A 13,017-nucleotide genomic window follows, 5' to 3' on the forward strand; every position below is an offset into this window, starting at 1 on the left:
TTCCTTGCCGATATGCGTATCGATATGGATGATTATGTATTGATACGGCAGCAAATGCTGTGATGCAGTTTTGAAAAAGAAAAAGATTAGAAGAGACAATTTTAAGTTTAAAAGTAAAAAAAGAAAAATTATTTCCACTGAATAATAGCTCTGGGATTAGAAACTGAAATGTCTTAAATTGTCCCAACCTGATGGCTTTTTCTTCTCTGTTCTACAGAATAATTAAGAACAGCTGTCATAGTAAAAACTACAAAAAAAAAAAAAAAACTCTACATTTTCCTCTTTCTCACCAGCCTCTGTCTCCTGGCTTGCTTACCTGCTCTTTCTGTCACTTGTGCGTCTACATTTGCCTCTTTTTCTTCCTCTATCTCCATCTCCTCATCTGATCTATTACTTTCCAGTTTCTGTCCATCTAGGAACAAGGCACAATCTACTATTTCATTATCAATCTATTATTTTAACCATCACTACTACTCTTGCACCTAATCAATAAGTCCACCTTAAATATTGATACAAAACAATAAACAACTGAGTCATGCTATGAAAGCACGGTATAACTTATATAGGCTTATGTTTTATTTATTTTTCCTTTTTATTCAAAACAATTCCAAACATGCTTAATATATCAGGAAATATCTCGATTCTCAAACGTGTAAGTAAACGCGTTTTGCACCTTTATAGACTGTTATTTGATCAATAAATGGAAAGGAAGTGTAATCTATTAACATAAAACCCCGACTTTTAACTTAAGTGCCATATCATGCCATAAAATATTTTTAATACGACTGAATTTGTATTTAATGTAAATTTTAATAACAATATTGTAAGTTACTTATTTTAACACTTTCATTTTACAGAGAGTAAAGAACATTTACATTATCAAATAACATTTTCATTCAGTCTAGCCTGAGTTCAGGCACTCTCAAAAACTACCATTACAATCACTGAAGCACTTTACATTACATTATTCACATCAGGATTTTTTAAAAGTTTTTTTATCTCTCTCTCTGAAGAAAGAATTCGCTAAATAATTCAGTCAGCGAGCAAGTGAACAAAAACACAGCGTTACATGATGACTCTTCTGCACGTCTCCGATTGGCCATTGCATTCGCGCAACAGAACCGTTGATTGGTTATCATGAAGCGTTGTACGAACGTCTCTGGCTCAGCGCCAGCCAGCGAACACAGATTTGAATTTAGCAGCTGATGCTGTGCACTGAACGATCTAATCACAACAGTGTGTTTATATCAAATATATAAAAAATATTATTCTGTTGTTTTTTTTTTTTTTTTTTTTTGGTCGTTTGGAAGCTGCATTTAAAATCAACTTGGCTCAGAAACATAGCTGTCAACCCTCCCATTTTTTCCGGGTTTCTCACGTATTTTAGCTCTTTTCCCCCTGTCTTCCCGTTTTAGTATTTTCCCGTAAAATATCCTGTATTTTTACCCGTATTTTTACAAATTTTACTAATATTTAGATTGGGCATAAGCAGGCATTCACAAAAGGAAACGTTATGACAAAAAAAAATAAATGTTACATCTCAAGGGGTTAATCCTAATAAATAATTTCAAACAATTAGAGGAATATGGGATATTGATATAAATAATTTATTTCTTTAATGTATTACTTTTTAAAATTGTTAATGGATAGTTTGGATAGAATAAAATCATATTTATGCACAATACTGTGCAAAAGTCTTAGGCCAGTAGTATTTTCACCTTCAACAAATGGTTTTAAGTCAGTTATTTCCATATTTTGCTGTAGTGTGTCAGTAGTACATTTCCAAAAAAATGTTTGCCATTAATTGTAATAATCCAGTGAGATTTTTGTTTGCACAAGGAGTCTGACAACAGCCTGTGCTCCACACAAGAAATCTGATCATCTGACCATCTGATCTCACCAGAAACAGAACAAACTGGGACAGACTAAATCCTGAAGAACTGTGCCAATGTCTCCAAAACACTTCAAGAAACCTACCTGCAAAGCTATCTGAAAAACAATGCCCAAGTGCACCTAGGACAAAAGCTTTTTTAACACATTGTGTGGTCACACCAAAAGTTGATTTAATTTAGTTAGGTTAACAAAAGTTAATTAATAAAATCTATTTATTATTTTTTGTTATTTGTGACGGCATCCTCACTTTACAGCATTTTTACACAAGTGCCTAAAACTTTGCACAGTACTGTAGCTTTGCTGGTTTCTTGAAGCATTTTGAAGAAATTGCCACAGTTCTTCTGGATTTAGTCTGTCTCAGTTTGTTTAGTTTCTACACACACACACACATATATATATTCACCTTATTTTCCATGGCAACAACGGTGCCGCCATTGCGCTCGTTTTGTAATCTTACTTCTGGCTGAGGGACCGGATGTAACGTACCTAAGCTAGTGGCTGGATAGATAACAGAACGCAAATATATCAAGTATTATATGCTCAGTTAGGGGCTGCATAACAATTGTATTAAAAAAACAATTGCACCCAACAACCAAGCGCTCTTATGTGTGTTCGTACCATTTCATGGACAGGAGGGCGACTGACGAACACCCTTACATCGAGAAATGGCTCGACTACGATGTTCCGTTAAAGAGGTCACACCGGGGATGAAAAGGTTGTCAGATCCGGGTAAGCTAACCTTAACTTAACTAGCTATGTGTTTGCTCGCCTAACGTTAGATTTATGAAGTCCGTTCTATGAATACATTTAAGATCAGTAACAGGGAGTTAACTAAGTACAACGAATTTTCCATGATTACCATTGTCCACCTATTTATTTAATATTTACGGTAGTACAAGATATTATAGTACATTACAATAGCTCACATTATTCCTGCTACAGAGATTGCAGGTGATAGCAGGCCAGCTAGCTACATTTCTCATTCAGATACTGACCTACGTTTGAACACTACAGTTAAGAGTGTGTATACTGTTTTGTCTCTAATGCATCTCTCTCTCTCTCACACACACACAGTTCTAAGTTCGGGTCCCATCATATATTAATTAATTAACTCATGATATATTGTAAGTCCTCATTTAAAAAAGCTTAATAATTTCTACAGATGTACCGATGACCACCAGTGATGCAGAGGACAACTGTGAGGGTGATCAGATCCACATGCCCCTGATCTTGCTGAAAGTCACCAGAAGTTACCTGCTGTGATAGTTATTTCTATGAACCTTTACAATGTCACCAGAAGTTACCTGCTGTAATAAGTTATTTTTATGAACCTTTACAGTGTCACCTGACATTACCTGCTGTAAATAGTTTTTATTTATCTTAATTTGGTCTCTTTTTTTTATCTTTAATCTCTGATCTGAATGAATAAGTCATGTCAAGTTTGCAAGTTAATTCCATCTTGGTTTATTACATATGGAAATTAAATGTTGAAATTTTATAGGATGGTCAGTAGGAGGTGTCTCTTGCTTCCTGAAAATAACAAACACTGATCAACACATCACAAATGATTTTATACAACTTATATAAAATTATCCATGTTCTAAAAATCTAATCACAAGTCTGTCTCTTGTTTAACACAACTGATTTAAAACAACTTATTTCATATAGTTAGTCTTCACCCATATCCTCTACATCCCATCTCAATTACCTAATATCCTATCCTTAACCTAATTATTCTCATTCCTGCTCATTTACAAAGCTGCAAGTATCTTGTGGAAAGCAGCAGATCGCCTGCCTGAAACCCATCTGACACGAGGAAGCATACACTTAAAATAAAAGGTGTGTAGTCTAGCTACAGTCTTGGCACAGAATTGCTCATTGTGTGGCACATGTAACTTGCTGTGATGGAACCCAGATGAGCAGCTTACAGGCCCTCAGCCCTGTACAGAACATGGCAAACTTAAAATACATTTCAAAGATTTTACAGTTGTCTTATTTCATAATCATTCATTATTATTATTACACTTGACATTTACCTACATTATTCATTGATTAGACTTAATGTACACCTACCAAATCTTACCTTTACCTTACCTTTTGCATATACACTGTGCAGAATTAAGAGGCAAGTTGATTTTCTGATCATATTTTTTGGTAAAATTGACCAAATCCAAACCACACCAATCTTAACTATTAATTTTGCATTTAATCTTTTATAAGTGATATATAATCTTTTTGTTGGCTTGTTTTATCTGTAAAATAAAATCTGCCTAATCATTATGCATACCTGGATATAAAGCGTTTTTCACTTCCAAGTTCCAGCCTCCTTTTCTAATGTGTAACTGATAAACGTTCACTTACCTTACTCCACTGTACAATTAAGTTATTAGACAAAATACTTAGTCTGATGATGGTCATCAAACACGTTAATATACGTTTAAACATTTATAACTTCATGTATGTTAACATCACACACACACAAAACTATCCAGCACCATGCTGAGAGGTTTAGACTGCTCGACTGGCTGGTTGCACGTTCAATTTTAAAAAGACGACTGTCTCACTATGTAAACACTATGTAAAGCCTCAGTACATTTAAAAAGAAAAAAAATTTCCTTGCTGCTCCATCAACTTGTTCTGACAGGGCAGTTAAACATATAGGTTAACTCTGGCCACTTCATATCGTCTAACATTACCAACGTTAACAGCGATGATCGATGGGACAATTTGAGACCATTTGATCGTCGTAAGACGTTTTCCTCATGCTCCCAATTTATAACATAACGTTCTTTGTCATTTCGCCACAGTTATAGCTAGCTATAAACAATCTTACAACTACTAAACTAGTAACCGGACGTGCCGTATCGGTTTAGCTTAAGTCGGATGACAAAATGCGGAAATGCGAAGTATTAAAAGTGGGCGGGGCGGAATAAGGTGAATATATATATATATATATATTAGTAGTGGTGGGATGTTATCAGCATTAACGTGCTGCATTAATGGGAGACTCTTATCGGCCGATAAAAAAATATCGCCGTTAATCTATTTTCAAAGTTGGGTTGAGAGCTGGGTCTATACTAGGCGAGCTATGATTACTTTCACCTTGATATTTTAGCGCGGATGTATGCCTAACCGAATTGCACTGTAGGGGGCGAGAACGAGTCTTTGAACCTGTGTGTATACCTACTGTGAAATAACCACATCAAACGTGACGTGCTGACATGGATGCAGCTGAAGCCGAAATTCCTTCAGGGAATTTTTTTTTTTTAAAGAAGCTTCCCAATGGAAACCTCGACAAACGCACGCCTGTTTCAAACATAATCCGTGTATGCAGTACTTGTGAGTTTCGTATGTGGTGCTGAAGCAGCACAGACTCATACTTGTGCTTTCACACAGGAAGCGTTTGCAGTCCGCTACCCGGTACGTAAACAATCACTGCACTGCTGCAGACGCACTGCTCCTGGAATGCACTGACGGAGCACAATCGCGTGAACTAGGGCTGCACGATGTGTCGTTTAAGCATCAATATCGCGGTGTAAGAATCCACGATAGAAACATTGCAGGATGTGTGATGTAGGCTGTCATATTTGATCTGTTATTCATTAACTGTACGGGCTAGCTGCTCTCCGGCCCTTGATGAATGTGATTCGTGGATTAATTGCACAGCTTAACCATCATAGAGTGAAAGTTTATCATTTGCATGTGTTTTTAAGTCCTGTCAATTTAACAGGGCAGAGAGAGAGCGAGAGCGCTAATCTATGCCCACCACTTATATATACATACAGTGTATATATATATATATATATATATATATATATATATATATATATATATATATATATATATATATATATATATACACAGGGTGCGATTTGTGAAAAAAAAACAGAGGGGGATGTTTGAAACATTTTAATTCATAAAAATAAATCATGAGAACATGAATTTCATCACTGCATTTGCAGGAATTGTAAAATCTTTTATCTTATTAACTCATGAAGCAGCCTAATGCAATATTTTTACTCTAATAGCTTATCTTTCCCCACACATATGAACTGTGATCAAGCACAATGAAAAAACATGCAAGAATTAAATCAGTGAAATGATAGAAAAGACAGATGTATTATCTGTGCTAGTCAATTTGCCTCTTTTGCGTGAACCGGACCCGCCCGCACCGCGCTAAATGCCTCATTCCCGCCACAGGACCTCTACATTAGCTTAACATTGAAATCACTCACGGCAGATGCTCAAGAGCAGGGTTGCCAACTCTCACGCATCTGGCGTGATGTGTGAGAGTTGGCACCCTGCAAGAGTGAGTAATCAAAAAACCTTTGCTTTAGCCTCAATTGAGTGAAACACCATATGTGTAACTTTGGCCATTCTCACTAACTCTGCTTGTCATCATAGAAACAGATAATCAGATTGTGATGTTTATTCCCGCTTCAGTAATATGTTGAATATGCTGCCTTCCTTTGTTTCGACACACAGCTCCAATGCAGTGTTGCCAAATTCTCTCGCCTGAAAAGTCGCTAAATGTTGCTAGATGACGTCATGCGCTAATTAGCATATTTATGACGTAAGTGTGTTGTATTGTATTGCCTCCTTATGCTCACATACTGCATTTTAATTCAGCCAAAGTCTCAATAAAACTGTTTTTATTACTATATTTGAATGTTTCTTTCAATGTTTATAATGACTGAAACGCGGTCCATTAAGACCTCAAACATTAATACCCCCCAGGAAATCGCACCCCATATATATATATATATATATATATATATATATATATATGGGGGGAGAGAGAGAGAGAGAGAGAGAGAGAGAGAGGGAGGAGAGAGAGAGAGAGAGAGAGAGAGAGAGAGAGAGAGAGAGAGATAATTTTTGACTTTTAACATCTCTTTAATCACCACAAAAAACTAAAAACGTGTTACTTTTCCATAATCAATACACACTCTACAGGTATGAAAAATAAATAAATAAATTAGGTAAAATCAAACAATCTGAAAAACAGACAACCCAAGGGAAAACATTAAAAATCATATAATTTGTATCATAAATAAATGTTCAGAAATCCATCACAGTCAACTTCACAAATACAGTTATTAATACCCCACCTGTATTTAAAGGTCTCTATATCCATTGTTAAATTGTAAAATGCAAATTCAACCTTTAAACGTGATTTTATCAACCCTCTAAAAACCAAAGTAACATCAGTCTGCCTCATTCCAGCAATCATATTTTTGCGTGACAGCCACATAGCCAACTTTGCTTGGCCAAAAACAAAATTTACTAATACATGGATCTCCCTTTTGGAATGTTTCTATTTAGGACCATAGATAAAGAAAACTTTAGTAAAAACCTCCCCTAGCTTACGGCAGCATTCCTCCAAAAAACAAAACAGAGGAACAAGCCTTCCACAATCAGAGAATAAATGAAAAACTGTTTCTGATTGTCCACAGAAAGGGCAACCCTCCCCTACCTGTGAATCAATGTGTGCTCTGTGTCTGTTCATAGCTATTATACCATGCACAATCCACCACTGTAGGTCTCCAGACCGTTTCTCAATGGGGTTTTTTTGTACAAGGTACTCCAACTACATTTGGGTGAAGAGCCTGGCCCAAAAAAGTCCAACCACTTAAACTCCTTCACATTCTCCAGAGTATGACAGTGAAGAGCCTTTACACACATCTCATACAGTTGCTTCTTCCCAACAGCCCTAAAATGTCCTGACTGTGGTGATGCAAAGCACAGGATGTTGCCTTCTACTTCTTGCCACTCACCATTTTTCGCTGAAACCTCCAGGTCTGGGAAGGTTAATACTTCCTCCTCAACAGGCACAACCAGGGACACACTGTAATTTTGCGGCAATCGTTCCTGCACTTCGATCAGACGCCTCTGAGTAACTCGAACAGATCTTATGCCAAGCTTAAGAGCCAAAGTCTCTGCAGACAACCAGCCATCCTCGGAGGCTAGATGTCTTACTTTAGTGATGTTTGTGGAAAGAGCAGCATTTCTCAGAAAAGGGGATTTAAAAAAAGTCAACTCAAGTGCTGGGTTGAAAAACAAAGGTTCTTCCTTTAGCCACTGAAAATGAGAATCACCTAAATCTAAAGAAATCTTTAAAAGTGTCCATGATTTTAACACTGACTTTGAGCCTTTGAGCAGTCTGGACTCTGAAGGCCTTTATACGTGATCTAATGTCGATGAGCCCCTGACCCCCCCCCTCTTTTCTCGGCAGAAAGAGGACTGAGGCTTTTAGCCAGTGTTGTCCTGACCAGAAAAAGTCGCTGAATGTCTCTTACCAAGTCTTCAGTGGGCTCTAGCACCATCATTCTGTGCCACAAAGATGAGGCAACCAGATTATTATAAACCAGTACTCTTCCCCTGTAGGACAGCTGGGGTAGCAGCCAATGCCAGTGAGACAACCGAGCACACACTTTCTCCAATAGACCTTCCCAATTTTGCTTCATATATTCATCAGTTCCCAAGAACACACCTAAATATTTTAAACCTGCCCTTCCCCATTTCATCCCCCCGGGAATTAAGGGACCATCACTATCTTTTCCACACCAAAAAGCCTCACTCTCGGCCCAGTTAACCTTCACAGAGGAGGCTTTACCGTAACATTTTAAACTTTCTTCTAGATGTTGAATATCTCTAGGGTCTTTAATTAAAACCGTGACATCATCTGCATAAGCAGAAAGTTTAACAGGCAACTGAGGAATCAGTGTATTAATTTGTAGACGCCTTAACTCTCTTCTTAGTTTACATAATAAAGGTTCAATGATGATACTATACAGCTGCCCTGAAAGAGGACAGCCTTGTCTGATACCCCTTTGAACCATTATAGGAACACTAAGGCCACCAGCCATTTTAATTAAACATGTAGCTTCAGAGTAGAGTAGTCTTATCAGTGAAATAAAATTATCCCCAAAACCAAAGGCTTTAAGCGTTTCAAAAAGGTAGACATGATCTACCCAATCGAAAACCTTTTCCTGATCCAATGACAAAACCCCACATCAACATTGTTAAAAGAAGCAAAATCAAAAAGATCTCTCACCAAATGCAAATCGTCTGTAATAGATCTACCCTTTACACAGTAAGACTGGTCCTTATGTATGATTTGTTGCAGTACAATATTTAATCTTTTGGCTAGGCATTTGGAGAGAATCTTATACTCTGAGCATAGAAGTGCCACCGGCCTCCAATTCTTTAATAAAGTTAAGTCTCCTTTTTTTTGGAAGCAAAGTTAAAACTGCATGCTGGCAACTCTTAGGGAGACTTCCTTCAATAGCTGATTCCTGAAGAACTTTAAAAAAGTAATTCCCGATGACAGTCCACAAGCTCCTATAGAACTCAGTAGGAAGACCATCTATTCCGGGTGTACGGCCTAAAGAGAGTTCCATCACTGAGGCAGTAACCTCATCAAAAGTGAGTCTCTTTTCCACAAATTCCTTCTGCTCTGAAGTTAGGACAGGGAGATCCTGTAGGAGTTCTTTTCTAGCATGTCCATTTCAGTTTTCAGCAGCAAAAAGAGTAGAGTAAAAGTCTACAGCCAGTCTGCGCATCTCCACCAGATCAGAAGTGATAGGCCCAGCACTGTCCTTCAGGTTGTACATCTGCTTATCCTGAGCAGCTTTGCGTTCCAAATTAAAGAAAAAAGAAGTGGGAGCATCCATATCTCTCACTGTTAAAAACCTGCTCCTTATAAGTGCACCCTTTACTTTTTCATTTAAAATCGAACTTAAGGAAAGTTTCTTTTCAGTCCACTTTTCTTTTAAACCAACAACATCGTTACCAGTCATATTTCTCTCAATAGCAATAATTTCTTGTTCCAGTTGCTCCAATGTCTTGGAATAAGAAGCATATTGCTGACAAAACAATTTTATGTGTGCTTTCCCCACTTCCCACCACTGAATTATGCTATCAAAATGGGCCTTTTCTACTTTCCAACTTTTCCCAAAAAACTTAAATTTCTCAATAAAAAATGTATCTTCTAAAAGTTTTATGTTGAAATGCCAATAATAACTTTTGTGAGGTCTTATGTCCAAGACACAATCAACTGTGATAAGTTTATGATCAGAGAAGCATATGGGGACAATAGTTGTATTTCTAACTCTATTTCTCATATTTCCAGATACATAAAAACGGTCCAACCATGCAGCAGAAATCAGACCAGTGCTGACTTTCACCCAAGTGTACTGTCGTGTTGAAAGATTGTGCTCTCTCCAAACGTCTAAGAAATTCAGGTGCCCAATCACACTGGCTAAACAGTGTGCTAACTGTGAATGCGGCTCCTCCCCATTTCTATCAAGTGTAAAGTCCACTGTGCAATTCCAATCCCCACCCAAAACAATAAAATTGTCATTCTGGTTTTGCCTTAAATAGTGTTTCAGCTTAATAAAGAGTTTAATTCTATCAGGGCCAGTATTCGGGGCATAAATGTTCACAAATAAAAAGCAAAAACTACTTATTTCTGCCCATACAATTAGCAGCCTTTCAGGTTCTAACTCGTGTTTCATTAAAATTTTGGCTTTAAGAGCAGGGGAAAACAGCACAGCCACCCCTGCACTTAAATTAGTCCCATGACTGAGAACATGTTCACCCTCCCACCACAGCCTCCACTCCACATTGCTTTGATTACTATGAGTCTCCTGAAGGAAAATAACATTCAGCTCTTTCAAATTAATTATTTCTGATAACAAATGATCTTTTCTTACATCCCTCATCCCATTCACATTAAGGGATCCCAATCTTAAGATCTCCATAAAGACAAAAAGGGAAAAGAAAAGACAGAATAGAAAAGAAAAACTGCTACAAGTCATTTTCATTTTGCTTTCCCTCTTTTTAGCCTCTCTTTTTGTTTTGAAATGCCTGCTTGTCTAATGGCAGTAATATGTTTCTTCAGCCGAAACCGCTTTTATTGTGAAATTTAATTGTAACTACAGACTTTTCGTGCCCTCATCACAGAATATACAAACTTATCGGGGTCGGGGGAAAAAAATGCAGACTTCTACACCTGCTTTACCTTTTGTTTTGTCTAGAAAGGAATTAATTTCCTCAACAGAGTACAAATCCTTCTCATATTCTCCTGCCATATCCGTGGAATCTGACCATTGTTCATCATCTTTAATGCTATAATCAGTTTTCTGAGATAAACTGTCTAGCTCATCAGCCAGGCCCTCCTCAGACCCTCCTGCTGTAGCTGCAGCAGAGGATACACACATCTCTTCATCACCGCTAGTAACAAAAACAACAGCCTTAGACTCATTCTCGATTCCTCCAGTAACAGAACTACAACCAAGCTGTTCAGTGCTCAAAGGTTTTCTAAAATCACTCTCAGCATTTCCATAACTACATCCAGGCTTTTCGTTACCCATCTTACTCACCTCATTCTGTCCCTTAACTTCAGCAGCTCCCTCAACCTGCTCTGGGCCTTTTCTTCCCTTCTCCTTCGTTTGAAGAGCAGAGTTATGTATATCCATATGAGATGTGGACGGGCGCGGGTCATTTAACACTTCTTTGTGCGGACACGAAAAACGTTTGTGCCCCAGGTCACCCCATACAAAACATTTAAGACTCTCAGTGCTAGCATACACCATGTATGAATTATCTCCATGGGAAACGTGGAAAGAAATTTCTAGTGTGCGCTCTGGTGAAGTTAAGAATATATAAACGACACGTCTAAAAGAGAGCACATGTTAGAGCGAGGCATTTTTGCACCCTAATGGGATAATTTTAACTGGACTCGCGATCTTTCCGAGTCTCATTAATTCTTTAATGATGACATCATTAGAAATAAACGGAGGGACATTCGAAATGGTAATTTTAGTTTCCTTCACCCATATTCCGCTCACAGTCAGCTGATTCACTAAAGCTTCACTCATCAGAAAGACAACAATCGATTTGCACATTCGCGAGGCCGACGGTATATTATCGAACCCGACTTTCTCTCCTACTATTAACAGCAACTCTTCGACCGTAACACCGGGGTGACGCACACCTGCACCCATTATGGGGTGAGAGAACAGGTGGCGTTCCCTGCACGGAAGCTGCCGCCATCCCGGCGTTTACAGTACCGCAACACTCGCGGTACACCTCCTAAAGGACCACCAATTCAAAAAAAGAAAACAACAGACTATAAAGAGGGAAAACCGTACAAGAATACTTGCTGCAAGCACTCGCTGCATTCACGCACGTGCCTCTCACACCCCACGCCACACTCTCGCTTCCCAGCATGCAACACACCAGAGAGAGAGAGTGAGAAAGAGAGAGAGAGAGATTTTAACTAAATGTAATCTAAAATTTTGATTTGAAAATCAATGTCTGTGTAATTTGTCAACTTAATTACTGAATTAAATATTTTGCCGGAAATAATTGTTATATATATCAAAATGTACATATATCCTTCTTTCAAATGCACAGGCAAGAAGTTGGCAAGATCTTTAAGCTTTGGGGACAAGACTTAAAATGTGTCACGCAGGCCATTCCAACTGGAGGCTTTCAATTATAGATAGGGGTTAGCATGGCTGCCATGGATTGCCATGTCAGAGAAGGGATAGACAGCTGTGGAGAACTGGGAATCTTTGTATCAGATGCCTTTGGGAGTTGTGGGTGTTTCGGTGGATGTGTGTATTTGTGTGGATTATAGGACAAAAGAGCAGCTAAATAATGTCTGTGTGTGTTGTACAGAGTGAAATGTTTAAAGGCGACAGAAAGTGGGCTTTCATGTCCTTTCACTCTCTACTTGAGCTTGGGAGAGTGGTTGTGAAAAAAGGATGTCTGAAGCCATGTATAGGCTTTCAATGTGTTTGTGTGCATATGTGTGTCTTTTCCACCAATTTGAGAGCCTTATCATGAATGATTCTATGAAGAGACTGAACATTTGATTTATATTTCAATTGATAACATAAACATGGTGTCCACTTACATGCACAAGCTGCTCTTGGGTGTCAAATTCCCTGGAGCAACCCTCCCAGTGGCAGTTGGTCTCATACACCACCTCCGGCTCCTGCTTGCCCTCCTCTTTATCAACCTCCTCTTTCACCAGCGTCATTCCATCTGTATGCTCCTGCACAAACACATGCAGCAAAACAGTGAGGGAATATGTGTCAATAAGGTGATAAT

General features: G+C 38.2%; 1 protein-coding gene across 1 annotated transcript in view; it reads right to left on the reverse strand.

The window, feature by feature from the left end:
* Positions 1 to 13,017, reverse strand: part of LOC127946054 (transcriptional activator GLI3) — a 291,286-nt gene that overhangs the window by 13,455 nt on the left and 264,814 nt on the right. The window contains exon 10 of the mRNA XM_052542339.1: positions 12,821 to 12,961. Coding sequence (XP_052398299.1) covers positions 12,821 to 12,961 — 141 coding nt within the window. The remainder of the gene's footprint in view (positions 1 to 12,820; positions 12,962 to 13,017) is intronic.

The sequence above is a fragment of the Carassius gibelio genome, chromosome A24 (genome assembly GCF_023724105.1).
Source record: "Carassius gibelio isolate Cgi1373 ecotype wild population from Czech Republic chromosome A24, carGib1.2-hapl.c, whole genome shotgun sequence".
NCBI lineage: Eukaryota > Metazoa > Chordata > Actinopteri > Cypriniformes > Cyprinidae > Carassius > Carassius gibelio.